A 24,155-nucleotide genomic window follows, 5' to 3' on the forward strand; every position below is an offset into this window, starting at 1 on the left:
TAATTTCCTTAAAGTATTTAATTTAGCCCAATAAATCAAAAATATTACCATTTCAACATGTAATCAATATACAAAATTATTAATGAGCTATTTTACATTCTTTGAGCTGAACTAAGTCTTTGAAATTCAGAGTGTGCGTCTCCCCTTGGACCAGCCACATGGCCAGTCCTCAGTAGCTACATGGCCAGTGGCTATGCTGATGGGCAGCACAGGTCTCCTGGGACCACCTGGAGTCCTAAGACCTCAGCTTGGTCCGCAGGACCCATAGCTTCCATCCTTGGCCAGCCTTTTCATTTTTGTGGCTGGAATTTATAAAGCAGGGACTCACAGATGATTTAAACTGGAGTCTGTACAAAAGACTGCCTTTCTTCAGTGACGTTCCCCTAGCTCCGTAAGTGCTCTCAGTCGGAGCTGGAAGACCCGTTCTGCCCACCTAGAGTCTTGGAGAAGCACTCCCAGCAGGTGCACAGAAGGCCTGGATGCTTTGAGCAACTGCAAACAAGAATAAGAGGATGCGATTTTCCATGACGTTGCTGAGCTGTGTGGGCTTAACCTTCTACTATCCAGAGCCAGGGTCGGGAGGGGAAGGGAATTCCCCTTGGGGAGGGAAAATTAAGAAATAAATCAAGCAATAAATCAAGACTTTGTCTTTGTCTTTTCATGTAGTGGAATAGAAGATGAACTCAACTGAATTCAGTGAAGATGTAGAAGAAGGTAAAAAAAAATACTTATTAAAATTATTTTTAACTTAATACTATTACTGGGTCATACATTCACAGGGTTCAAAAATATAAAATGATACAAAATAAAAAATCAATGAAAAGTCTCCCTGCCCTGGTACCCATGCACCTTATCTGTGTGTCTTTCCAGAGTTACTTTTTCTAAAAGCATCATTTAAAAGGTAGTATTTCTTTCCCTCCATCTCCTCTCTCTCCCCCACCCTCCAAAAAGACTTTAAAACCAGTTTTGAACAGAATGTTCTTGGAAGGGGTTTTATTGTGTAGCACTAGTCTGGTAAGATAAACATTGCTTGGTTGGAAGGTGCAGTTTTATTGTGACTAGACTTTATCATCTGAGTGGTCGTGTCAAAGGGCGGCCCACAAACAGCCTGTCACTGGGGGGACCCTGCTGATCTCTGAGCCACCCACAGTCTTCTCCCGCCGAATCCTCTCTCTTCTCTGCCGCAGTTCTAAAAAATAACACTGTGAAAGTGGAGACGGAGGCTGAGGAAGCTGCCCTGGACTGCTCAGTGAATTCCAGGTCTTCGGAGAAGCACCCTCTAGACAGTGTCTTCACCACCCTCCAGGACTCCAGCAAGCGCAAGCAGCCTGGCAGCGAGGGCCAGCCAGACTCTGTCTCCAGCGTGAAGAGGCGGCGGCTGATTCCCGAGGTAAGGGACCACCCTGTCTGTGCCTGCTTGGGCGCTAACCCTCTGATAAGATGCTGAATCTCTGTTCGTGGGATCTGGGCAACTCCTGAACGCCTGGGCGTGAGGAGGCTTTCACTTCAGCTGTCCTGTCTCTGGCTTGAGTGTAGAAAGTGTCCTTAACTGGAATCTTGTCTGTCTGGGTTCAGAGGGGACAGGGAGTCTTCACAGCATCTGCTCTCAGGGAAGGCAGGAACTTGTTGACGGCAAGTCTAGTTTTCCATGGCGCACTCTTAACATAGATTCCTGGGAAAGTGCCAAGGGTTAGCAGGTCTTTTCCTAAATCAAATTCATCTTTTATGTCTATTATGGGAGTTAGTTGCCTAAAGAAACGGTTCAGTGAATCATTTTTGCAAAGTGGGGAATTCTTCTATGTCATATTATTATTCCTATTTTATGCATTTGTTTTATGTCTTAGTCACCTGCCAGTTATATTGAACTATGCTAAATTCTGAGAAAGTGGAACTGACATAGTGGCCCCCTCTAGCAGCCTGTAGTCCACATGGGAGATAAGACACGTACACAAAACAGTGAAGACTGAGCCGGGCTGGCGTGGCTCAGTGGTTGAGCATTGACCTATGAACCAGGGGGTTACTGTTTGATTCCCGATCAGGGCACGTGCCCGGGTTGCGGGCTCAATCTCCAGTGTAGGTTGTGCAGGAGGCAGCCAATCCATGATTCTCTCCCATCGTTGATGTTTCTATCTCTCTCTCCCTCTTCCTTCCTCTCTGAAATCAATAAAAAAAATATTTTTAAAACAACAACAAAAAACAGTGAAGACTGGGGAGGGACACGAGAAGGGGGTCCCCTGGGATATCTCGTCAGCGAGCCTCCCCATGGGTCAGCAGATTACACCTCAAACTCAGAACATTTTTCCAAATTCTCCAAACACACACACACACACACACACACACACACACACACACACACTCCCTCTCTCTTTGGGAGGACCCAGGCAGTTACTTCAATTTCTGCATGTCTGTCCAAGAGAGTCCCCATTTTCAAGTCTCATTATCATGAGCCAGAACACCACGGGGTATCATCCTGGGACTATTATTGGTTTGTTTTCATTATCTACTATGAGATGCTAGGGAAGCTCCAAATAAACTGGGCGTTTATGGATTTCAGAGACTGAGCCTTCAGTAAGTAAAAACGATTCTTTGAGTGGCAAACTGATGAAGTTAAGATTTTCACCAGGATTCAAGTACACGTGTACGTTACATTATAATGAGTACTGACCTGCATCCCACATCATGGAACATTGAGCAATACATTTATTTATCTATCTACCTACCTATTTGTTTGTTTATTTATTTATTTAATCTACCTATCAATTTATTTATCTAGGTCCCCTCTCCAAAAACAGCTTTGTTGACATACAGTTTACATAACTATACAATTTACTAATTTACAGTGTATAATTCAGTGGTTTTTCATATGTTCATAGAGTTGTGCAACCACCACCACCACAGTAAATTCCAGAGCATTTTCATCACCCCACAAAGAAATCCTGTACCCATTATCAGTCAGTTCCTATTCCCTGTTGCTCTAGCTCCTGGCAACCATTAATCTACTTTTTGTCTCTGGATTTGCCTATTCTGAACATTTGTTATAATTGGAATCATAGAATACGTGGTCTTTCGTATCTGGTTTCTTTTACATAGCAGATGTTTTCCACGTTCATCCGGGCTGTGGCATGTATCAGTCTTCACTTCTTTTTATGGCCGAGTAATAGTCCATTGTGTAAAGATACCAGTTGATGGACATTTGAGTTGCTTTCACTTTTTTATTATCATGAGTAATACTTGAGCAATACATTTTTAAAGATCTATAATGCCCAGAAAATAGGTTGAATTTTTTAATACCTATATGAATTTTTATACCTTTCTTTATACCTTTTTACTTAAAAAAAAAAATAAAGGATTGATTAGAGATATCCCACCCTTGACTCTGGCTTCCTAAAACCAGCACTGGCTGCATACCTTGTTACCCTGGGGAAATTTTCCTGTGTGAGTGGCAGTTTCTAGTGCACTAAGCAGTTACTACAGATTAAATCTCAGATTTCTGTCTGCTGAGATACCTTTTATGGCAAATGAAAGCTACAAGATAGTAGAATAGTTTCTTTGAAAAACGTTTAACCATTTGCTGTTTCTTATGTCTTACTTTAAACCATAATTTATTATCCTTTCCCCTAATGATTGGTATTTAGGTGTTTTGCACTTTTATACTATTACAGCGGTGCCCCAGGACCATCCATGTAAGTAAACCTGGGCCCCTCTGTGAGTGTTCTCTGGATTGGATTCCTCGAGGTTATTCTGAAAGTGTTGAGAAATTTGAGAAGCACTATGTTAGCTCCTAAAGGAGCTCCTAAAAGTTTTTCTTCTGTTTGTCATCTGCTTATGGTCAATCCTACAAAGCTTTCCCTAGCTGGTTTGGCTCAGTGGATAGAGCGTCAGCTTGCATACTGAAGGGTCCTGGGTTCGATTCCAGTCAAGGGCACAGGCCCGGGTTGCAGCCTCGATCCCCGGTAAGGGGTGTGCAGGAGGTAGCCTATCAATGATTCTCTCTCATCATTGATGTTTCTATCTCTCCCTCTCCCTCTCCCTTCCTCTCTGAAATCAGTAAAAATATATATTTTTTTAAATCCTACAAAGCCCTTCAAGTGTGTGAGTAAAGCCAGAATTGATTCACTTTTGCTGTATGCCAACTCCCCCCTACCCCCCCAAAAAAACCCCAAACTTAAAACAACCACCATTTTATTCAAAATTATGTGGGTCAGCTGGTAGTTCTCCTGATTTGGCCTGACATGGTCTGGGATGACCTCACTCCCACATCCAGGGTTGCCCCTGGGCTGGCAGGGAGGACTGCAGCTTCCCCTGTGCACTTTCTCACCCTCCCCGAGGCCAGTCCAGGCTTGTCCACATGACACGGAAGAGTTCCTGGGAGCAAGACAGGTCAAGCTCAGGACTGCAGACTCACCAGGCTTCTGCTTGCATCACGTTTGCTAACGTCCCACTGGTCAAAGTCAGTCAGGTGGCCCAACCTGGGTGCCCAGGTGGGAAAATAGATCCCACCCCTGATGGCAGGAGCAGCCAAGTCCCATTGCAAAGAGGCTGTCACACAGGGTGGGGCAACTGGTGTGGCCGTTCTCATCAACAATTCACCACAGTGAGCAATAGCAAGCTCCACATCTAGGAGGAATTCTGACCATGTGAAGCCCGGGTTCTGGCCTTCGTGGACACAAATAGTGTCACTCTTTATGCCTTCATTCAATAAATTTCTGTTCTCACGGCGTCATAGAGAAGGGAGCATCTTCATATTCTTGGAGCAGAAAGATCGAGAGAAGGTGCTTATGATTTGTGTTTTAGTTGAATCCTTCAGCATGTGAAGCAAGTCAGAAAAGACCTGGCATTGGGCTAGCACCCCACGAGGTTCACAGTGGAGGGGTTGCCCGCACATCACATGAGTGATGTGATGGTTTCAGCTTTGTCAGGCCCGAGCTTCAGGTACCACCCGGGAATTCTGACATGTTCAGAGAAAAGGGAACCAAAATATATTTGAATATTTCTAGTATGACTGGTCCAATTTACATATTCTAATTGGTCACATACGTTTACTTTGCAATGGATTGCTATAGTTCTAATTCATTAGATTTTGGCAAGGAAAAGACATGTTTACTCCTGGGTTTTATTTGGGGTGTTAGCTGTGTTCATTTTCCTTAGTGTATATAAAGTGTGGTTGATCTCCCTGCACCCCTTCCTGTTCTGTAAAAAGAATATATGTAAGTAAAACCTTTTGAAACTCTTGAGCCTCCGTGTAGAAAGGTGTCATGTGATTTCAAGGCAGTATTTCCTTCTAAACTTCGTGTGAGTCAAATTTGTCAGTAAATCAGGAGCCTCAGAACCCTGGGGACCTCAGAACAACCCATCAATTTTATGGAATTATAGTGCATGTTGATTTTTCAGAATGGTACTAGTCCTAGTTCAGAGTGAATAGTCCTTTATCCGTCTCCCCCTGAGTTTTCTCTGATCCTTCTTACATATGTGGTGGCAGGGGTGGAGGTGGAGGTAAGGAGTGTGTGCAGCTTTCTTCAGCACAGTCATCACAGGGTGAGACCAGAGGAACCAGGAGGCTGAAACAAGCAGTAATCAAAAGATGGGAAGCAAGTGCAGTAGCAGTATTGGGGGGAGGTAGAAGGGAGCACAGGGGGATAAATGGTGATGGAAGGCGACTTGACTTGGGGTGGTGGACACACAATACAATATACAGATGATGTATTGTAGACTCGTACACCTGAAACCTGTATGATTTTATTAACCAGTGTCACCCCAATAGATGCAATAAAAATTCTTTAGAAAGTAATAAACAACAATAACAAACAAACAAAAACCAGTTGAGTCCCTACTCGACAAATACCACCATTCCTTATTTCATGTATCCATATAATAAATTAGTGATGAGAGGATTAATATCTTCACCAGACAGATGAGAAAACTCAGGCATGTAAGTTAGTAAAGTGCTGGGATGCCGGTGGGGCAGCCTTGTTCCTGGTGTAGAGTGATTGGGACGCTCGGCTCCCTGTTCCCCGTCCAGGCGTGAGCCCCACCTGCTCCTATCCAGCCCATAGGAACACAAAGTAGCAGAATGAGCTAAGATTCTAGAGTCAGATAAGGGGAAATTCGCCATGGGGCCTTTGGCCAACTAGTGACCTCCCAGACTCAGGTTCCTACATGGTGATGAGGGATGATACTGCTCACTCATTTCCTATGTGGGTCATTGAGATCCATGTAAGGAGCCCAGCACAGGGCCTGACCCATGCCAGCCTTCAGAACTGTTTACTTACTGTCCCCCACTCCCATATCCAACTCCACCCCTTGTGGTCACTATTCAACTGCCTCCCTCCAAGGGAAGCCATCTGATGCCCGTTAGGACACCAGGTCTGAGCACCCTTGATTCTGAACACCATTCAAGTCTGAGGACAGGAGACCACCTCTGTCTTCTTCCCCAAACCCAAGGGGAGGGGAGGAAGGTGACGAGAGGAGGATTTGAGTGGTAACTCTGATGCTAAAGGTACGTCACATGCAGACTCATCAGGGCCGATGACTTGTTCATGAGTGACATTTAGTACAATACTAAGAGGAAAAATAAAAACTCGCTCAAAAAATTTAACAAAAGGCTCTATAAAGCCTTATTTGGTGCCTCTGCTGGAAAAGGCTTCATAGCCAAACACAGCAGATGTAGAAGGTGAGCAGCCAACACTTTTATTGGAAATCATCTTTTTGTTCATGGACATGGGGGCGATATTCAATAGCTGTTATGTCAGGCAGAAGTTAGCTTTGTTCTCCTGGGGGCGTTTGTTAATGTTTGTTTTTTATCCTAAAGTGTCACTGTGGTTTGTTTTTGGAGAACAAAAATGCCATCTCATTCATTCAGTGCAAATGTACTGAACACCTCCTCCATGTCAGTTACTGTGGGACCAGCTGGGGGTTTAGAATGGTTTCTACAACAACCATAGCTGATAGGAATTATGGCCGTTCCTGTTTTCACGAGGTGCAGGCAGTCAGCACTGCCACACCTGCTCCATTGGGAACTGTGCACTTAGGCACCATGGTGGCTCTAAGGGCTGTGGGTAGTTATAAGGTGCTGTGAGGAGCCTTTGAGGACGTCCTGCCCTGATACCTTGCTGTCCCTTCTTTTTCTTCTCACTTCCATTGTAGTTGCTTTTTCTGTCCAGATTCTTATTTTCTCAGGCATCATTCCTGATCCTCACCATACACTGTTTGGCAGTGTGAGGATGACCCCAAGGGAAAAGCCACCAGGGCAGAGATTGTGTCTGGCTCATTCCCTGTGTGAGCATGGCCTTGCACAGAGCCTGCCAGATGTTGGGCACTCAGTAGTATTTGTTTACCGGCTCTGTGTGGTAGAGAGCTCTTCCCTACCTTATTGCTAAACAGTAGCTGATCAATTGATGATGATCATGATGATATGAAGAAGAAGAAACATTCTATTGAAAATGAAAAAGGTAAGCATCACTCCTGCTTCATTTACTTGGAGGCGTTTCGCATGTCTGCCTTGACGCCGCATTAATGCTCCACTCCCTGCTCTCTCGAAGGCATGCTGCTTTCTTGGTGTTCCAGTTTGCTGACTCTCTGGGCACCATTTAGCAACTCATCATTCTTTGAACTGAAATCAGTGACTGTTCTTGGATTTGAAGTCCTGAGAAAGCTGTTTAATCCATAAAGCATCTCCATGGTGACACAATCCCTGCGATGTCGCTGAGCACAGACATGTGGAATCTCCCCTAAGTAGTCTACTTACCCCTCACCTGCAACCCAGCGTCAACCTTTTTGTTCAGATTCTCCAGCTGAGAGATTTGGGCATTCCCTCTTGAGTCTGAGGGTGCTGATCAAATCCAGGATAGAGGCTGGCACTGCCGAGCCTGAGCTCTGCTGCCGAGTTCCCATATGGTTGGAAGATGAACCTTGGAGAATCACGAACAGTGTGTCAGCCAGACACCCAGTGCCAAGTAGCACAGATTTAAGATTTCTTGATACTCCTAGACAGCTGAGCAGAGATTGTATCAGCGGCTGCCAGTGCAGCCAGCCCGTCGTCGCCTTGTCAGCATTTGTGGAGTTCATTGGAGCACTGAGTTGACAGGTCACCGCTGTGGAGATGTCTAAGAACCTTCTCTTCGGTGCTGGTGTTGTGTTTTGTGTTGAGTTGTGTATCCGAGGTCTCTGCGAGTGAGGAATGTTGCCCTCTACTGGGACTCAAACTTAATTTTTTATTCAAGCAGCTTAGCCAAAAATGTTTCAGCGGGTGGCACTGTTCCTAACATGCTTGGTAGAAACTGAAATGTTTTTATTAATGAGGCTGAATATTGAGAGTTATAGGGGGGATTTCCAGTTCCGATGTACCCTGGCCTTCTGCCTGCTGTGGGGAGGTAGGGGAGTCAGAGGACGTCTGTTTGTTGTTGGTATTCAAACAGTTCACCCAGAAACTTCCCCCCTGCTTACTTTCTAGCCTGGGATTGGTTTGTTCAGATCTCCCTCTAGAACAGCGGTTCTCAACTTGGGGGTCGAACCACCCTTTCACAGGGGTCGCCTAAGACCATCAGAAAACACATATATAATTACATATTGTTTTTGTGATTAATCACTATGCTTTAATTATGTTCAATTTGTAACAATGAAATTGGGGGTCACCACAACATGAGGAACTGTATTAAAGGGTCGTGGCATTAGGAAGGTTGAGAACCACTGCTCTAGAACCTGTACTCTTGCTGCTTGGCATGTGGGTTTCTGGTGATCTCTCTTCACAGAATCTTTTTAAAAAATATTAGTGGAGTCACTTATAAAACAAAGACCCTGTTGTTAAAATCATTCCTAATGCAGTTATGATTTCTTTAGTGATGGGCATTACAAACTCAAATGTGGGGAGCAGCTACAGTGTTTTGGACAGGTTCAAGCCTTGGACTGATGAGAGGGCACAGTCCTCTCATTGCCACGTGCAAGTCCCAGCTTGGAGGGCAGAGCCCTCCCAGCAAATTATAGCCAACAACTATAGTTGTAAGCTTGAACCTATGGTCCAAACATGTGGCCCCACGTGCCTGAGTTTAGAGTTCAGGTGCATGTAGTTGAGTAGGATTGAAAATCACGAGCATGTTGTAAACATCTTGATCATGCCCTTACTTTGCCTCGTGGAATCTGTCTATAAAATAAAGACACGGCTTGTGGGCACTGTCGCTGTCTCTCAGAGAAGCAGCGTCCCACCGAGACCCAGCTTTCATTCTCTTGTCTGTCTTTTCTAAGCCTTTCAGCTGCCCCACTCAGGTTCACCCTTGGCCGTGCTGGCGTGGCACACTCAAATTTCTCTATATTGGTAAAACCTCCTAGTTATCTCATGATCCACGGGACCGCCAAAGTTATTTTGGTATAATAGAATTTAAGGTGCATAAGATGCTAAAAATCTAATTTACAGTCTGCAGGAATGAGCACATAAGGCACTTTGAATTTATTTGGGCAGTGCTTTTCAACAGTGACCCACAGCCATAATCCATCTTGCAGAGAAATACAGCTCACATATATGAGTTTACATGTAATCATGTAGCTACACCCAGAAATGAAACAGAACTTTCCTGAATTTAATTCATGCACAGTGCACTGTGGTATTTTCTATTCTATTTTCTTTCATACTTCCTCCTTCCCTCCTTCTTTCTTCTTATGCTAGTCATGATCCATCAAGTCAGTTGCACCAATTTACTAATGGGTCATGACCCACTGTTCCAAACACACTGCATTAGGGGTAAGATTTCTAATTATCTCTATCCCTTCCTTTTTCCAAGTTCCTGATGCGTGTATTTGGGCGGGGAGGCTTCCTTCCTTTCCTCCTTCCTATTCCTTTGCTTTCTGCCAGATAGCAGAACAAAAAAATATATTAAGAGCTTAAAACCCCACCTCTAGCTCAGTTGTCCTGTACTCCTCCCCTGGCAAACAGGCCTGTAAGATGCACCTTCCGTGAGTGAGTTACCCTGCTCCTGGTGCTGTAGGCAAGCTCTCTTGTTTACCAGTAGAGAGTAATCATTACAACTAGTTTTATAAAAGGCCCATAGGGTTACCTCTGCTCTGGCTTAGGAGTAACATCCTATATAATAAGAGAGGAATATGCTAATTATCCATTATGCTGTAACATCACGACCAATCTACAAGTGGTGGAGAGCTACAGGAGGGTGCGGCAGCGAGCTACAAGCAGTGGAGAGCTACCAGCGGCGGTGGGCGGGTGGCTAGCTGAGGCAAGTGGCAGCGAGCTACTCAGGCATGGATTTGTGTGCAGGGCTACTAGTCTATATATATAAAAGGCTAATATGCAAAGTGTCCCCTCAGGAGTTCAACCAAGAGACTGGGAGTTCGATTGCTCGCTATGACGTTCACTGATCACCAGGGGGTGGCGCAGAATGAAAGAAGGCCCCGGCCGCCAGCAGCAGGCAGCCCAGGAAGGGAGGCCCCCCCGGCCGGCCAGAAGGCCACGATCAGCCCTGATAGCCGACCAGGCCTAGGGACCCTACCCGTGCATGAATTTCATGCACCGGGCCTCTACTTATTTAATAATATCATAACTTTGGCCAGTGTTTCCCAGTGGGTTAGAGCATCAGCCCATGCACTGAAGGGTCGCAGGTTCAATTCCTGGTCAAGGACATGTACCTGGGTTGCAGGTGGGGTGCTGCAGGAGGCAAGCAATCATTGTGTCTCTCTCACCTCTCTCTCTCTCTCTCTCTCTCTCTCTCTCTCTCTCTCTCTCTCTCTCTCTCTCTCTCTCTCTCTCTCTCTCTCTCTCTCTCTTTTCTTTTCTCCCTCCCTCCCTTCCACTCTCTCTGAAAATCAGTGGAAAAAATGTCCTTGGGTGAGGATTAATGACAACAACAAAATAATAATCATATTGTAATAATAAATATTAAGTACTTATGTACATTAAGTCCTCACAACCCCACGAGACCGGTACATTATTTATCCCTGAGTTACGCACAGGAAGCTGAGACATGAAAGGTCATGTAATGTAACAAGGTCACACAGAGGACAGACAGCATGACAGTTGAGCTGAACACTTACCCACTCCTTTCACCTCCCTACAGTCAAGTTATTCATGAAGCTAGTGGCCTGTCTGAACTGCTCCTCTGTCTTAAGCATGTATTTGAGAGTGGTAGAACCCCTTGCTCTGCTTTAAACTTCCTTGTATGTGGTTAACTGACATTCATTGAGCTTCTCTGTGTCCCAGGCACTGTGCTTGGCACTGGGGGTAGACTCAGGAATGGCCTGCTCCTATCAGGTAACCATCCTGCTATTGGATGAGGATGGGGATGACCCCAGGAGGGAGTAGGGCAGGGGCAGGCTCCCCAACCCAGCATGTCCTGCTCCTGTGCTCTTGGGAAGGGGGTGGGGGGCGGTGAGGTATAGGAGGGGCCAGTGCCTCTGACCCTTCATCAGCTTAGACAGATGAACCCTGAGAAAGTATTGGGCAGCTCTGTGGGATAATTAAAACACAAGAATTCCTATATCTTCAGGTTCCTAGGAGAGTAAAATAGCTTTTCTTTGGCATGGTTATCAACAGAGATATCAGAGAAAAATTAACCTTTCTGTAATATGAGTCATTATTTTGTTATCTAAGAGGGTCAAGGAAGTAGTTGATTAATTTAAATGAAAATAGCATGGAAGTTTAGAAGGATCAAGGTTTTATGATGATGTGACCTTGTGGCCTGTTTTCACCCTGGGCCTACCTCTTCTCACTCCATGTCGCTCACCTGCCACTATAACCCCCGCCTCTTGAAATTGTTCCTTGCCCTGCAAGAGGAAAAACCTCACATGCTGTTTGATGTGGCATGAGTTATCGGAAGGTTAACAAATGATACTGAATCTGCCTGGATGAGGAAAACGGAGAGCAGGCCCGGGAGAGGACCAATGCCCACTCCGGAGCTCGTTCGAAATGCAGACCCAGGGATCAGGATCTGCATTCTAGCAAGACTCCAGGTGACTGCATTTCAGAAGCCCTGGCTGGGCCAGCCGAGCCAGCCACGTTTTCCTTCGGATGCACCTTGTTCCCGTCCATCCCGCAGTTGCCTTGGGCACAGGCATGTCTGTGGACGTGAACCATTTGTAAAGCTTCAACCCTGCCTGCTCCCCTGACAGCCACCAGTGCTTGCCAATGAGCTCTTTTGCTTGATTAAACCCTGGAAAATATATTCCCATACATTTTGGGGTCAAATTCAACATTTGCCAAAAACAGCTTTATAAAGTTAGGACTGAAATACAATGAATGGCACATAAAGTGTACCATTTGGTAAGTTTTGACATGTGTATGTCAGTAAAGCCGTCACCACAATCAAGATAATAAACATACCCATCATCAGCTACCATTACAGTTTTGTTCCCTTTTGCATCCTCCCTGCACACCACATAACTTCTTATCTGCTTTCTGTCACCATTGATAAGTTTGTATTTTCTAGAAATTTATGTGAATGGAATCCTATAGTATGGTATCTTTTGTTTGGCTTTTTTCAGCATAATTACTTCGATTTATCATGGTGTAACAGTTTTATTATGAGTAGTATTCCTTTGTACGAATATAACAGTTTGTTTATAACTTGTTAATAAAAATTTGGGTTGTTTCCAGTTTGGGGCTGTTTACAAATAGGGCTGCCATGAACATTTGCGTAGAAGTATTTATATGATCTTGTGCTTCCATTTTGCTTGTAAATAAATTCCTAGGAATGGAATACCTGGTTCATATGGTCCGTGTATGTTTAACTTTCTGGGAAGTACCAAGTATTTCCCGAAGTGGTTCTATCCCCACCAGCAGTGTCTGAGGGTTCCAGTTCCTTCACCTCATCTCCAGCACTTTTTATTCTCTTTTTTATTACCCACTCTGGTGGGTGTGATGTGGCATTTCATTGTGGGTTTTTTGTTCGTTTGTTTGTGTTTTCTGGTATAGCAAAGGTGGAAATTTATTGAAGAACAAGTACAGAGTCCCATGTGGGGAAGGGGAAAGAATCTCACAGCACAGACTCCCACATGGGGAGGGGAAAAGAGTCCCCTCATTGTGGCTTTGATCTGCATTTTATTAATAAGCGTCCTTTATGTGCATATATGCCATTTATATATCTACTTTGAAGTAGCTGTTGCAATAACTGATTGGGTTGTCTGTTACTGTATTTGAGAGTACTGTAAGTATGCTGGGCTCAAGTCCTTTATCAGATAAATGATTTGCCAGTATTTTCTTCCATTCTAGCCTGTTTTTCATTCTTTTAATGGTGTCCTTCAAAGAGCAGAAATTTTTTATTTTGATGAAGTTCAATATATCAATTTGTTCTCTTACGGTATGGATTGTGCTTGTATTCTAGGAGATTTTTGCCTAAACCAAGGTCACAAAGGATTTCTCGTATGTTTTCTTCTGGAAGTATTAGAATTTTAAGTTAGGATTTGTATTTAGGTCCACAATCCATCTTGAGTTCATTTCTGTGTATGGAACATGGTAGAATGAGCCAGCACCGCCACTGACTTGCCTTTGAACCTTTCTCAAAATCTGCCTGTCCACATGTATGTAAATAAGCCTCTTGAAATGTTCAGGGCCTGGCAGTGGGGAAACTACTGATGAAAGCACTGAGAACTCTGGGTTCCCAATGGTCAGGGTGATGTCTGTCCCGTGGTGGGGTGTGGAGTCCAGCTTTGAGGTTCTTAAAGAGTATCTTGAGCTTCCTTGGGTGTCTGGCAACAAGAAGCCTTCAGTGTATGCCATCCTTGGGTGAGTGGAGGAACCCGTCCCTCAGATCTTTGTTGGTAAGTCTTAATTCTCTCACAGACCTCTGTTGAGCAAAGTGGATCATTCATAGCAAGTACCCTTCTTAGATGCATAAGATACATGTTAATTCATTACAGACTGTGGGTGACTTAGGTCAGTGGGGCTTCCTTTCCTCCTGGAGTTCTGGTTGAGAAGGGCTGCTGGATCAACAGGAAGACCAAAACTTAGAACCTGGGAGGCCCCATCATTTCATGGACTCTCAGTAGCACAGGCTCTGGAACATCTGGGCTAGCCCTTTTCCCATCGAGATAAGATTCCAGGCGGTGGTAGAGTGGGCAGCTCACTGCCACTGTCTACACCCCATTCTTCTGTGCCCACCACCGGGCATCTCAGCTGTCCACGTGGAAATGCCTGTTTGCCTTGAGGCTGCGGTCAGTGAGGTCATCTGCCCAGGAGCTCCTCATTCCCATGGTCTCCCTCCCACCCCCAGCAGGGCTCTTGCCAGCCATGGTGCTCTGTCTCCTGTCAGGCCCTGGGTAGAAAGTCCAGCACTGGTGTCCCGCAGCAATTCGCAGCCTTCCGGGTCCAGTCGGAGCCTCTCTCAGGAAGTAGGGGCATGAACAGGTTCACACTGAGACTCGTGTTTGTATCCGTGGTGCATTCTGGACAGAGTGACTCCAGGGCGAGGGAACCGGCTCCTCATGTGCTCCTGCAGTTGATGTTGGCCCCTGTGTGTGTGTGGCACAGACCTGTGTCGAGTGTAGTAAATCGGAACATCCCCTAACACACCTTTTGTTTTCCAGGCGCTCCTAGCAGGCATGAGGAACCGGGAGAACAGCTCGCCCTGCCAGGGCAACGGGGAGCAGGCCGGCAGGGGCAAGCACTTGGTCTCTGCGTGGCCGGGTGAGGAGGAGCCCTGCCATGACGCGACCACCCCCTCCTACAAGAAGCCTCTGTACGGCATCTCGCACAAGATCATGGAGAAGAAGAACCCCCCTGCGGGCGACATGCTCAGCACGTATGAGCTCTTGGAGAAGGCAAACCCCAGCAACAGCCCCTCACCGCTGCGGCTCCTGAACGAGACACAGAAGCGGGACAGTGGCAGTGCGGCCTCGGCCACCACCGACGGCGACCCCAACATCTACTTTCTGCTCCAGAAGATGTTCTACATGCTCAACACACTCTCCTCCAGCATGTCCCAGCTGCACAGCAAGGTGGACCTGCTGTCCCTGGAGGTGAGCCGCATCAAGAAGCAGGTGAGCCCCACGGAGATGGTGGCCAAGTTCCAGCCGCCCCCCGAGTACCAGCTGACGGCCGCCGAGCTCAAGCAGATCGTGGACCAGAGCCTGTCGGGCGGGGACCTGGCCTGCCGCCTGCTGGTGCAGCTCTTCCCCGAGCTCTTCAGCGACGTGGACTTCTCTCGCGGCTGCAGCGCCTGCGGCTTCGCAGCCAAGCGGAAGCTGGAGTCGCTGCACCTGCAGCTCATCCGCAACTACGTGGAGGTCTACTACCCCTCCGTGAAGGACACGGCCGTGTGGCAGGCAGAGTGCCTGCCTCAGCTGAACGACTTCTTCAGCCGCTTCTGGGCCCAGCGGGAAATGGAGGACAGCCAGCCAGCGGGCCAGGTCGCCGGCTTCTTTGAGGCCGAGCAGGTGGACCCCGGCCACTTCCTGGACAACAAAGACCAGGAGGAGGCCCTGTCCTTGGATCGGAGCAGCACCATCGCCTCGGACCACGTGGTGGACACACAGGACCTGACCGAGTTCCTGGACGAAGCCTCCTCGCCCGGCGAGTTCGCGGTCTTCCTGCTGCACCGGCTTTTCCCCGAGCTCTTTGACCACCGGAAGCTGGGTGAGCAGTACAGCTGCTACGGGGATGGTGGCAAGCAGGAGCTGGACCCGCAGAGGCTGCAGATCATCCGCAACTACACGGAGATCTACTTCCCCGACATGCAGGAGGAGGAGGCCTGGCTGCAGCAGTGCGCCCAGCGCATCAACGACGAGCTGGAGGGGCTGGGGCTGGACGGGGGCAGCGAGGGCGAGCCCCCGCGGGACGACTGCTACGACTCCTCCAGCCTGCCCGACGACATCTCCGTGATCAAGGTGGAGGACAGCTTCGAGGGCGAGCGGCCCGGCCGGCGGTCCAAGAAGATCTGGCTGGTGCCCATTGACTTCGACAAGCTGGAGGTCCCGCAGCCCGACTTCGAGGTGCCTGGCGGCGACTGCCTGCTCAGCAAGGAGCAGCTGCGCAGCATCTACGAGAGCAGCCTGTCCATCGGCAACTTCGCCTCGCGCCTGCTGGTGCACCTCTTCCCCGAGCTCTTCACCCACGAGAACCTGCGCAAACAGTACAACTGCAGCGGCTCCCTGGGCAAGAAGCAGCTGGACCCGTCCCGCATCAAGCTCATTCGCCACTACGTGCAGCTGCTCTATCCCCGGGCCAAGAACGACCGCGTCTGGACGCTGGAGTTCGTGGGCAAACTGGACGAGCGCTGCCGCCGCCGGGACACGGAGCAGAGGCGCTCCTACCAGCAGCAGCGCAAGGTCCATGTGCCAGGCCCCGAGTGCAGGGACCTGGCAAGCTATGCAGTCAACTCCGAGAGGTTCCGAGAGGAATTTGAGGGACCCCCGCTGCCCCCCGAAAGAAGTAGCAAAGACTTCTGCAAGATCCCGCTGGACGAGCTGGTGGTCCCCTCGCCCGACTTCCCCGTGCCTTCGCCATACCTGCTGTCGGACAAGGAGGTGCGCGAGATCGTGCAGCAGAGCCTCTCGGTGGGCAACTTCGCCGCGCGGCTCCTCGTCAGGCTCTTCCCAGAACTCTTCACGGCCGAGAACCTCCGGCTGCAGTACAACCACTCGGGGGCCTGCAACAAGAAGCAGCTGGACCCCACGCGGCTCAGACTCATCCGCCACTACGTGGAGGCGGTGTACCCCGTGGAGAAGATGGAGGAGGTGTGGCATTACGAATGTATCCCCAGCATCGATGAGCGATGCCGCCGCCCCAACAGGAAAAAATGTGACATCCTGAAGAAAGCCAAGAAGGTGGAGAAGTGACGGTACCCTGGGGCCTGAGCCTGCCTTCGGAGCACGTGTATGGTATCCAGACACGCACCTTATGGCAGTGGGAAGTGGCTTACTACTTTTGCACACAAACACCCACCCAACCACAAGAACGAAGCCTTACATTTGGTCTCTCTTCCTTCGGACCTGTGTCCCGAGTTCCCCAGGGGTGCAGCCAGTTTGGGGACGGCTGAGCTGTGAGAGCCGAGGCCTCAGGAGCAGGCTTCTCTCTCCTGGCTGTCCTCCCCTTCTTCTCAATTTGAAATGCAAATTCAGCAACTCTTGTTCCTCTTCCCACATTTTACATCTTCCATTTTTATCAATTGTTTTTTAATTAAAAGGAAACCCTTTTTTAAAAGATCATTTGGGCTCTTTGGGGGCCAATTTGCTTAGGGGGAAAAAAAGTCTTTTAAATATTCATGGTGAAATACTGTTAGATGACTTCTGTTGCTGGGATTTCTTTTGAAGGTGGTTTCAGATTTATGAAATTTTTAGGGTGGCCATGTTTCTGCATGGTGGCCAATAATAGCTTCCGGGGGCATAGAGACCGACCTGACTGGCCTTGTCTTTATCTCTGATTGTGAAGGGTCAGGATGCCCCTTGGATGGCAGCGGAGGGAACGGGGTGGCGTGACAACCTTCCTGACCATGTGCGCTCCCTCCCTCCGCTGTAGTGCGAGGAAGGGGCTTCCTGGTGGCCTGGCCTGCTCGTCGTTGCTGGGTGGGTCGGATGCTGTGCTCACTCTCTGTAGACAAGAACACTGGATGATGATGATGAGATGAATGTAGATAGACGTGGGAACACGTTCACAATGTCATTTGAGCTGTGTCCTTCCACTGCCCCCTTCCCTCTCCATACGAGGAGGCTGGTTGGAGGGGCCAACACATGTCCTTGGAGAACTGTGTGTGTGAATTAATTGGCTTCTTGTTTGATGTAAGGACGGGTCCCTTTGGTCTCACCACGAACTGTTTACTTTCTGTGTGTGTATTTGTACAAAACCTGGGTTCTGAGAGCCGTATGGCGACTTCACCACAGCTCTGTGTTAGCTCCTCCGATCAGTATGCATCCTGCTCCTCAGGGCAGGCCCAGACCCTCAGGCCCTCTTGGGGATGCCCGGTATTGGAAGGACACAGATCATCTCAAATGGGGATCCCATGTCCCTTCCCAGGGTCCACTCAGAGCTCCCCCCTCAGACCCCCTAGAAGGCCCTGCTGTCCTACATCTTGGCCCCTTGCCTTGGATTGTGACATTTCTTCTCTTCCCACTGGTTGGGAAGGTCAGACTATTTTAGGCCAGTGGCATGTTCTCCAGGAGTTCTGACCAGGAAATCCCCCAGTAGTTAGAAGTTCTTGAAAACAATACTTTTATGGACCTGACTTTGGGGGCCAAATGCCTAAGAGGAAAAGGAAACAGTTTAGAACTCAAACTGAATGCATCATACCAGAAACCTGGAAACATGAATGAATCACACAGGGTAGTCATAAAACCCTGTGGCTTAAATATTGGCTACCTTAAAATGCAGAAACAACAGAAACAATCTGTGAATTGTCTTTATACAGCTGACAAGGACTTCGGTTCCGGTGGCTGTAGGACAGCATTTTGCCTGCACCCAGCAGGTTTGTTTGTTTTAATATATATGACCGGATTTTGAACAATGTTTACGTGTTGACCTAGCTTTATTAAATTTGCTTTTAAATGTCATTTACAGATTGTTTCTGTTGAAACTGCAGTCCTAAATTATTGAAATTTAGAAATGCACAGGGATTGAATGACTCTCCCACCCACCCACACGTGCACGCACACATTTCTTATTTAAAAACGAGTGATGGGGACCTACATAAACAACTTCAACTTCTTTGTGCCTGGAAAGAAGAAGGGACTGGAGCAGCCAGGAGGTTCACCCCACGCCCCCTCACCTGCGCCTTTCTCTATGCCTTAGTCTCCCAAACACATACATGCACACATGCACACATGCATGCATATACACACATGCACACACACGCTCTACCCCCTACCCAAAGATGGCAGTGGCACTGGCCGCCAGCCCTGCTGGTTGGAGAGTGCCGAGGAATTCGTTCTGGTCTCTAGGATGTATCCGAAAGGATTCCAAGCCATGTGAAAATTGTCCTGCTTTCTAGAGGCTGGAATGTGACCCTGCAACTTCAGAAGCACAATCATTTTTTAAATTCCTATGTACCCACATTAAAGAAATCAACAGGTTCTAGGTCTAAGAATGAACTATGCCTCCGTAACCTAGATCATGTTTTTGGAAACTGTATTTGGGTGGTTTCCTTTTATACCTTTCCTGTGCCCCCCCCAAATCTCAGTTTCCCTTTCAGTGAAGAGAGGTGGCCACACTCTGGGAGCTGTTTGCTGTCCCTCTGGACTGTCGGCAGGAAGCGAACGCAGGCCCTGTGTCCTGTATGGTGCCCTCAGTTCCCCAGCCATGCAGGTGGGCTCAGGGGCAGTTTTTACATGAAGCAATATAAGTACAAACTACTTATTTTTTTTCGAAATGTAATGTTTTCCATAAAATCTGTTGGCAAATCCCTTCCCCCTATCTAAATTTTTTGGTTTTCACTTGTTTTTCGGGGTGTTCTTTTGCCTTGTATCCGGAGAAGTAAAGAATTAGCACAGACACATTCTGATGTTAAGTGAAATAGCAAGTCACGTTAGGTGGTAGTGTCCCTCGTGTTCTGTGTTAGGAACTTTTAAAAGAATGTATGAAGGTAGTCCTGAATGTACTACGTGTTCTAATCCTGCTTCAGTTCACTTTGGCTGTGTCTACATGACAGCAACCATTTGACAGGGAATAAAGTCGTGTCTTGTGTCGAGGGTGTTAGTGTGCCCCTCCCCATTCCGTGTCAGCCCTGAACCTTCCTTTCTGTAAGTTGAGGGCGAGGGGTATCATATCAGCAGCAGTCATCAACCCACCAATGGGATCTACTGAGTGATGAATGGATTAGCTGTTTAAATGGTAAGAGTCACTGGCCTGACCAGACCACAGCATGGCACCGGGTTCCTGTAGAAATGGCCTCAGTTTCCTCCTTTCCCCAAAACGTTTGCCTCTTGCCTGATGGGGGAGGGGGGTTCTCAAGATCCCTGATTGGAGCCCATTGCACTCTCTCCCTGCCTGTGTAGCTAGGTGATATGAAGTGGGGCTGGAGGCCAAGGGCTGTTACTGCCATTTGGAAATACTTGCCTCGCGTAGATCCAGCCTTAATGTTTTTCTGACATCCTAGTGATAGCAGACCCTGCACAAAGTGGATATCAGAGTTAATACTGTGAGGAGACAAAATAATGAGCATAGTTTTACCAAAGATAATGAACTATCACGTAATGTCTGCATCTTACCATTGATTTGAATGCATCCTTAGAAAACTGAATGTAACAAAAACCCAGGACCTTTTTGGAAATTGTATGCTCTCTAGCAACTTTGTGTGAATTTTTATACAAGCACTGTTTTATGAGTTATATAAAATGTTTAAAAATAGAAAAAATATGATCTCGTAACATCTTATTTCCTTAGGGAAGACGTTTCTTGGTCTGTTTGTCTTTCTCTGCAGCCTCCTCACTGCTGGGGTGGGGGCGGGCATGAATGCTTGGGGCACCCCAGCCTCTGGGGCTTCCACACTTGGGGTGTCGGGTCGGTAGCTCACAGGATTTCAGTTTGTCACAGCTGAATGACTGAGAAGTCATGCCAGAAGCCTGTCCATCCTGGCCTCCTCACTGCTGGGGGCGGGGGGGGGGGCGGTCGAGCATGAATGCTTGGGGCACCCCAGCCTCTGGGGCTTCCACACTTGGGGTGTCGGGTCGGTAGCTCACAGGATTTCAGTTTGTCACAGCTGAATGACTGAGAAGTCATGCCAGAAGCCTGTCCATCCTTGCTGCTTGACACAGTCGCTGCAGGAAAGAAACATCTGCACAGCATATGTTTCAAGGGACCTGGTGTATATAGCATACTGTTCTTAATATGTTTGCTCCCCTTAGCGCTATGTGTTTTAACCAAGGTCACCTCTCCGAGAAAGGTTGTTTCCCCAGGTAGGGATTTTTCCCTGAAGTTAGGGAGGGGATAAAACCCCTTAACTAAGTGCCAGGTGGGTAGTTAATCACTTTAACTACAAACAATCACGCTTAAACTACATAATCTTTACTCCCTGGAATGGAGATAAGAAACGCCCTAACCTTTGCAATAGAAATTGACAGGGTTAAAATCAACTAGTATAAATACAGATGTAACAAGACAATAAACACCAGAACTTGGCTGGAGATCCTGGCTAGGCTGCTGATCAACCGAACGCTGTCTCCACGTCATTCCTTCATCGCCGACTCCGTCCACACCTTGGGGAACCCCTGGACCTGCTGGCGTTGGACCCCAACAAAGTCACCTAATAAATCCTAGCCCGTTTCTACACAAACCGTTTCCTGGCCACATGGTGGAGGCGCATTCACTTTATCTTACCTGGATCCTGGGCGCCCAGCGCTCCCCGTCTGAGGCCCCGCCAGCAGAGCTGCTTTTCCCTTTGGATTAAATGGGATTTAGTTTTCAGAGCTAAGGTGTTATTAACTGATAACAAAAGGATGCCTGTTTTTTTCTCACCCTTTGGCTAATTACAAATCACCAACTTTAATATTTCATAGTAAAAGTAATGTCTCAAGCTGTCAGAGGAACTTTTTCTGGCCCAAGGGCCACAATAGGTGAAGTGAGCTGTGGCTTGTGACGGGGACACTTTTCCCCGGTGAGTGAGTGCTGCTGGGAGCCTGACACCTGTCCGCCGAGCTGCGTGCAGGTTGGGACTGGTCAAGGGCTGGAGCCCCAGAGGCGAAATACATGAGCAAGTTTAAGCAGGACTAGACAGAAAGCTAAATTCTGAAGCCCCTTCTGGCTGTAAGGATCTTTGTTTTCTACCAAAGAGAAAATTCAGAGGATTTCCATATATGTGAGTTTCCTTAGGGAATCCCAGAGAGAAGGGCGCCACACCACATTCGTTTCCACTGTCGCTGGGATGGAGATGCAGTGGACTCTAAGGGAGCTTCCAGGTAAATCTGGAACCCCCTGGCCTGTGGTGGAAGGGAATGAGCATGTGTCAAGCCTGCTCCTTATAATGGCACCTAACATTCGTGTAGTATATACCATGTGAGAGCTGTACTTGCATCCTCTCAAGAGCCCTGTGAAGTAAATCCCGTAATTATGCCTGTTAAGACAAGAAAGCTAAGGCCCTGAGTGATGTCTATGCCATCTCATTTAATTCTCATAAAAACTCAGTGTTTTGGGCACTCTGCTTTGTGGTAAGGAGGAAGAAGAGAGAAGTAGCTTTATTGTCCAAGTTGACACAACTTGCAAATGGTGGTGCCAGGATTTGAATCCAAGCTTGTCTCACCATATCACACCGTCTCAGGAGCTAAAACACTACATTCCCTGAGTCACAATACACAAACGTTCAGATCCAAAAACAATTGCAAGTCCGTGTCCTGTCACCCGCATCCTCTAAGCCTCTAGGGCAGTGGTTCTCAACCTTGGCTGCACATTAGAACAGGGGTGGGCAAACTTTTTGACTGGAGGGCCACAATGGGTTCTTAAACTGGACCGGAGGGCCGGAGCAAAAGCATGGATGGAGTGTTTGTGTGAACTAATATAAATTCAAAGTAAACATCATTACATAAAAGGGTACGGTCTTTTTTTTTTTTAGTTTTATTCATTTCAAACAGGACGGATCCGGCCCGCGGGCCGTAGTTTGCCCACGGCTGGACTAGACCATTTATGGGATCAACATTAGTAACAAAGAAACAGAATTTCCGGAGGATGAGGCCCAGAAATCAGGATTTTAAAAAGATTCCCAGGTGATTCTAATGTGCAGCCAAGGTTGAGAACCACTGCTCTAGGGGGCTTAGGCATAGGTGCGCTGGTTTGAGAATTGTCTTGAGTGAAATAACTGGGAATTGTGGACAGACATGTTCTGGTAGTAGTGCATTTTTTGAGATTGTGAAATTAACTGCTGTGGATTGCATTCCCTAAGAGCAGAATCTGAGACGGGGGTTCTTGTGCAATTGATGGAGGGTGTGCTGTCAGGAGGAGCATGGGAAAAGCAGATGCGTCCAGGGAAAAGCCACGAGCAAGCGTGTGGTTTCCACTGCAGTCTAGCTCCCTCCCCATTCACCGAGAAACCCTAGGATATGAATTGTTCGGCAGAACTAGTCCCAGTTGAAGCCATGGGGCTGGTTAATGATGGGTGTGAGGTCTTGCCCATGGGAAGAGGGTAACTGGCCCTTGCAGCTACAGGATGGAGGCAGTGGCAAAGGGGGTCTGGGTGGGACTCCATCGGCACCCACAAGGGGCAGAACCGCCAGAGGACATGTTAGACCAGCTTGCTGGGCCCCGTCCCTCAGAGGTTCTGATTCAGTAGGTTTGGGAGATGCCGGTGCTGGGGGCTGCACTCTGAGACCTACTGCACTACAGTAACTTCACAAAATTCGCCGTGATTATCTGTGTATATACAGGAACTGAAGGCTTAGCACTTTCCTGACCATTAGAAAGAGATCTGAGCTGAAACAAGTGGTTTCCTGTTGTGTTCAAATAAAACTGACGACTCCTCCACTAGTGGTAAACTAAATCTTAGCTTTTAGGTCAGTAGGAAGAGGCGGTTTGCCTTGCTTCAGCATCAGGGCTTAGGGGCGCTGCCGAATGTGATGCCTTTTGCCAGAACATTTCTGCGTGGTGGAGCATGTCCGTTGATTTTATTTGAAGGAGTAAGAATTCATTTGTTCTTCTAAATAGAGTTTATAGTCCTGATGGTCCCGATGGTGAGCTGTGTCCTTCACAGGGATTGAGAGCATATAATGCCACAGCCCCTCCTTCCACAGGCTCCCCCGTGTGACAGCTGTGTGTTCAGAAGGGCTGGCAGGTCCCTGTTACAGGGAGTTCTGTTTTTCGTAAGCACTCCTGTTTTCTGAACTCCTGTAATGGGTCAGGAATGTGCTAGGGACCTCACAAGCATTATTTTATTAAATCCTCACAGAAACCCTGTGGGCAAGATATTTTTATCCCCCATTTTACAAAAGGGGGTGCTTCCAGAGGTTAAGTAACTTGGTCAAGGTCATACAGGTAGCGGAGATGGGGAGGCTGACTCCAAAGTGTGTGCTCTTGATTTCTGTGCTGCCATTTGCAAAGCTGTGTGGAGTAAATGTCTCCGTCTCTCTACCTAGTAGTCCCCGACGTTTAACTTTTGCTAACTGTCTACAGTCTCTGAGCTTTCTGGATCCATCCAAGTAGAGAGAATTTGACTCATGAAAACTTTTAATGCCACAGGAAACACAACAAGGAATGCAGGAGGAATCTTCTCTGCCTCAAAGGAAGTTCCTTCGGCAAAAGCATTTGAAACACC

General features: G+C 47.6%; 1 protein-coding gene across 1 annotated transcript; it reads left to right on the top strand.

Moving 5' to 3' along the window:
- The first annotated feature begins 658 nt into the window (after positions 1-658).
- On the top strand, positions 659-19,077 carry BEND3 (BEN domain containing 3). Its single transcript, XM_005883784.2, has 3 exons — positions 659-714; positions 1,188-1,390; positions 14,518-19,077. Exons 1-3 carry the CDS (start codon positions 678-680, stop codon positions 16,765-16,767), a joined length of 2,490 nt encoding a protein of 829 aa, XP_005883846.1. The 5' UTR covers positions 659-677; the 3' UTR covers positions 16,768-19,077.
- The last annotated feature ends 5,078 nt before the right edge of the window (positions 19,078-24,155 follow it).

Source organism: Myotis brandtii, unplaced genomic scaffold, assembly GCF_000412655.1.
Source record: "Myotis brandtii unplaced genomic scaffold, ASM41265v1 scaffold8, whole genome shotgun sequence".
Lineage (NCBI taxonomy): Eukaryota > Metazoa > Chordata > Mammalia > Chiroptera > Vespertilionidae > Myotis > Myotis brandtii.